We start from the raw sequence: 4,549 nt of genomic DNA, 5'->3' as shown, positions 1-4,549 counted from the left end.
ATTTATTAAGTACAACAATGAAAGTGAGTTGAAAAAGATATGTTTTGCCTTTTCATGATTTTGAAAATGCTAACACCTATTTTTTTAAAAAAAAATAGATTATAGTCTTCCCCTAATTTTTATCAAAAACATCTCATGGTTATCTGTCTCAACAAATGGGCACATCCAAGTTTGTGTGCCTGTGTGTTTTCAGATGTTCATATGAGCTATGTTTTTTTTTTTCCATTACCTTTAAGAGATAAAAGATTTTATGTAAGTATTCTGAAGTAAAGAAAGTACAGCACTATTTAGTTCCCTTTATGTTGAAACTTATGAGCGTCTAACCCTTTATCATGCTGATCAGATAATTAAATTTAAGAAGCATCATTATAATCCATCTTGTCAGTAAGAGGACAAAAAAAAATAAGACATATAATACAATCCATTTATTTTCCTGATCAATTTCTTGACTTTCATTCACTATTTTTGCACTACAATTTCCATTATTATGAACAATAATCACTGAAAATCCATTCAATGATGATTTTAAATTACTGTCAGCATTTGTCTGTTACTTCGCTCCTACTTTTAACAGATTTAAATAGCCACTTGTTATGGTTTGGATATGAAGAGTCTCCCAAAAGCTGTTAATGCAAGAACGTTCAGAGGTGAAAGGATTAGATTATGATAGCTATAGCTTCATAAATAGATTAATCTATTTGAAGAATTAATCATTTGAAAGGTCAACTGTACTGGGTGGTGACTATAGGCCAGTGGGGTGTGGCTGGAGGTAGATCACTGGGAATGTGCCCTTGAGGATTATATACTGTCCCTCTGGCTCCTCTCTGTCTCTATACATCCCAGTCACCATGAGGTGAGCAATCTCCTCCACCATGCTCTTCTTCCATGATGCTCCACCTCACCTCAATCCCAGAACTATGGAGTCAACTGACCATGGACTGACCCTCTGAAACCGTGAGCTCCAGATCAACTTTGCCTAAGTTGTTAGTCAGATTTTTGTCACTCTGACCAAATGGAAGCTTTTCCTAAGTAGATTATCTTTAATAATAAATTTGACTTCTAAGGGAAAGAGACAGTTTCATGAAGAAAAGGAGGTATGGAATATTTACTGTGACAAAAAATGACAGAAAAAGGCATTTGCATTTATTAATGTCTTTGTAATAATTATCTTTTCTTCTTTGTATAATTTCACTGGTTAAAAAACCTTATCTAAGAATTTATCTCAAATATTGTAGGTAAATAGTAATAATAATACTTCCCTAGATTGAATTTCTATTTTTCTCTTTTGCCTTTGAAGACTGATGGAAGAAAACAATGAAACCTCTGAGGGAGGTTTTATTTTGCTTGGATTCTCAGACCAGCCCCAGTTGGAAATCATCCTTTTCGTGGTAGTTTTGATATCCTATCTTCTGACCCTTGTGGGCAACACAACCATCATTGTGGTCTCCTGCCTGGATTCCAAACTCCACACACCTATGTACTTCTTCCTCACTAATCTCTCCTTTCTTGATCTTGCCCTCACTACCAGCATCGTGCCCCAGCTGTTGTGGAACCTGAGGGGACCAGCCAAGACCATCACATCCACCAGCTGTGTCCTACAACTCTATGTGTCCCTTTCCTTAGGTTCCACTGAGTGCGTTCTCCTTACTATCATGGCATTTGACCGCTATGTGGCTGTCTGCAAACCTCTCAACTACACGACTGTCATGCACCCATCATTCTGCAAGGCCCTGGCAGGAATAGCCTGGCTAAGTGGAGTGGGAAACACTCTGATCCAAAGCACCATCACCCTGCGGCTTCCTCGATGTGGGCACCGTCGTCTCCACCACTTCTTGTGTGAAGTGCCTGCCATGATCAAGTTGGCATGTGTTGACATCCATGCAAACCAAGTCCAGCTTTTTGTGGCTACATTAGTTCTCCTCCTCCTTCCCATGGCATTGATATCTGTCTCCTATGGATTCATTGCACATTCTGTGATAAAAATTAAGTCATCCCAAGCTTGGCGCAAGGCTCTAGGGACCTGTGGCTCTCATCTACTAGTGGTGTCCCTTTATTTTGGGACCAGCTCAGTCATATACATCCAACCACAGAGATCCTTTGGCCACAGCCAAGGCAAGTTCATCACACTCTTTTATACTGTTGTGACTCCCACCCTCAATCCCCTCATATATACCTTGAGGAACAAGGATGTGAAAGGAGCCCTGAGGAGACTGCTGAGGAGAGAGCAACATTTCTAATGGACGTTTTGTACTGGAGACTTATTGAAGAGACATAATATTAAATAACCATTCCCTAATGTGCAGTGCATGTGTGGCTGCATTTACATACAGTGTGGCCCACACTGTGTCAAAAAAGAACATTTAGATTCAATTTCTGTAGCACATGAAAACTCACATATGTGTCACAAATATTTTCGCAAATTCTCTCATTAAATATATTTAAAAGGTTGAAATATATAGAAAGAGTGGAAGACTTTCCCACATGTAAATACATATTTGCTTGCAAACATGATTAGGGAATTAAAATAATATTTAATGTTTGCAAAGTTGAAAAGTATATATTAGTATGAATAAATTATTGTAGTATTTCCTTTTAAGAAGAATTCTCTTATAACATTGTTGCAAACATTTTGTACCTATTGTCTAAGTTCTTTCAAGAAAAAAAAATAACAAAACCAAACTTCAAAAGGTGGGAATTTGTTGGCATAAAGGACCAGATCTATGAATCTCCTTAAACTGCTATTGAGAATGAATTATTATTTAACAAGTAATAATTAAAATAATTGTTATAAGTAATTACTAAATAATTTAATGAAATATGAAACATTAATGTAATGTAGTTTCTGCTTGATTCAGGCTCTTCTTGGCAAAAGCTTGCATTCAATTCTATTTAACAGTCACTTGCTTTCTCCAGTGTCTTTGTGGTTGTTGAACATGTGGACTGTGGAGCCACACCGCCTTGGTTTAAATCTTTGTTTTACATACTTGCCATTCATGATTCTCTCTGCCCTTTACCTATTTTTCTCAGTTCAATCAGTTCTTACATATTCAGTATGGATTAAATAAATTAACTCATGCAAAATGTCAGAAAGTCATTCATGGCACTGGTAAATGCTGAGTGAGTCTTAACAATTTGTAAAAATACTCTTCTAAAACATAATTGTGCTCAGCTATCTCCATAGTCTTCACACACAATTTCTATCATTCTCAACATGTGCTTCATTGGTTGGTGTTTGTTGTTTTGTATTTTATATTGCATGGTGTTTAATTTGTTATTTACTGGAAACACTAAAGCCAATCAAAATCTTCCTTACACTTCTTTGTATCAGCACCAATTTCCACTTCAGTACCAATTTTGACTTTGGCATATGTGCTCTAAAAATATTGTTGAAATTTTGAGTCACAGTGCTTGGGTTCAAAGCCCAGTCCTATGAAGCTAATTAACTAGGATAGTCTTTAAGTACATACCTATACTATACCAATTCACAGTTTCCTCCACTGTACAAGAGTGGTAACAATAGTTCCAAATTTTCTTGGCACTGTGATAAGTAAATCTTATCTTCTAGATAAGAGTTTAGCTCAGAGCTATCTATTATATATTAAGAAAAACTACCCACCTATTTTTAGCTACATCTATATCACTTACACTATTCCAAATTTCATAGCTCAATTGACCTTACCCATGTAATGATCTCCCTTATAACTTCAATCACTTTCTAGGATATTTCAACACCTTTTAACTGTGTCCAACCATGCTCTATTTTTTGGTAGCTCCTCTAACTCAGCATAAAATTGGAATGCAGATCCTGCATTCTATTTAGATTTCTCTTACCCTTGCAGACATAGGAAACTCTTCTCCAGGCTATCTCTAGTCTTAACCCATTTCATCCATCACATTCACATTGGCACTGCCCAAGATAGGATCCTCTATCGTGACCCTAACAAAGATTGAAAATATATAGCTCTGGGCAGGAATGGATTTTGGTGCAGCTTTGGTTTGGAGAGAAAACTATAATTTAATGATTGTGAATGCCCTCAGATGTGCAATATATTTTCTGCCTTACAGCCTTTCATACCTGGCCCATGGACTCCTTGTGGGTCTACTTCTAGCTTCCAAGGCACTTAAAATGTTGGTACCTGTGACTGTATTTTTAAATTTTCAAACTATTCTCTTGATGACTTATTTTTTCAATGAACACTTTGATTATTCTAGAAAAATTAAACTCTATTTATGACTATGATATTCTAATTATAAATGCCTCTTAAATCATTACAGAATGAATTCTAAAGTAGCACAATATCTCAGGTTTTCCACCATCTTGATTGAATTAGTCTTTTATCTCCTCATTATGCTCTCATTTATCCTATTATGGGAGCAGCAATTTCTGAACATTTTATTTTTATTAACCTTAGCATTTTATACTTGTCAACTTCTCAAAGCCAAAATTAAATCTCACCTATTCCACAAAGATGTGCTCATTCAGTAATAACTTCTTTTTCCTCTGACTTGCCATGCCATGTAGTATTAATTCATAAATGTATGAGAAAAA

General features: G+C 36.0%; 1 protein-coding gene across 1 annotated transcript; it reads left to right on the top strand.

Moving 5' to 3' along the window:
• Positions 1-1,301: 1,301 nt before the first annotated feature.
• Positions 1,302-2,237, top strand: LOC124075491 (olfactory receptor 2G3-like). The gene has a single exon (XM_046418934.1). The coding sequence runs from the start codon at positions 1,302-1,304 to the stop codon at positions 2,235-2,237; it is 936 nt and encodes a 311-aa protein (XP_046274890.1).
• Positions 2,238-4,549: the final 2,312 nt, after the last annotated feature.

Source organism: Marmota monax, unplaced genomic scaffold (genome assembly GCF_021218885.2).
Source record: "Marmota monax isolate L192 unplaced genomic scaffold, Marmota_monax_Labrador192_F-V1.1 WCK01_AAM20220418_F8-fsc02639, whole genome shotgun sequence".
Taxonomy (NCBI): domain Eukaryota; kingdom Metazoa; phylum Chordata; class Mammalia; order Rodentia; family Sciuridae; genus Marmota; species Marmota monax.
This window is presented reverse-complemented; position numbering and strand designations above follow the sequence as displayed.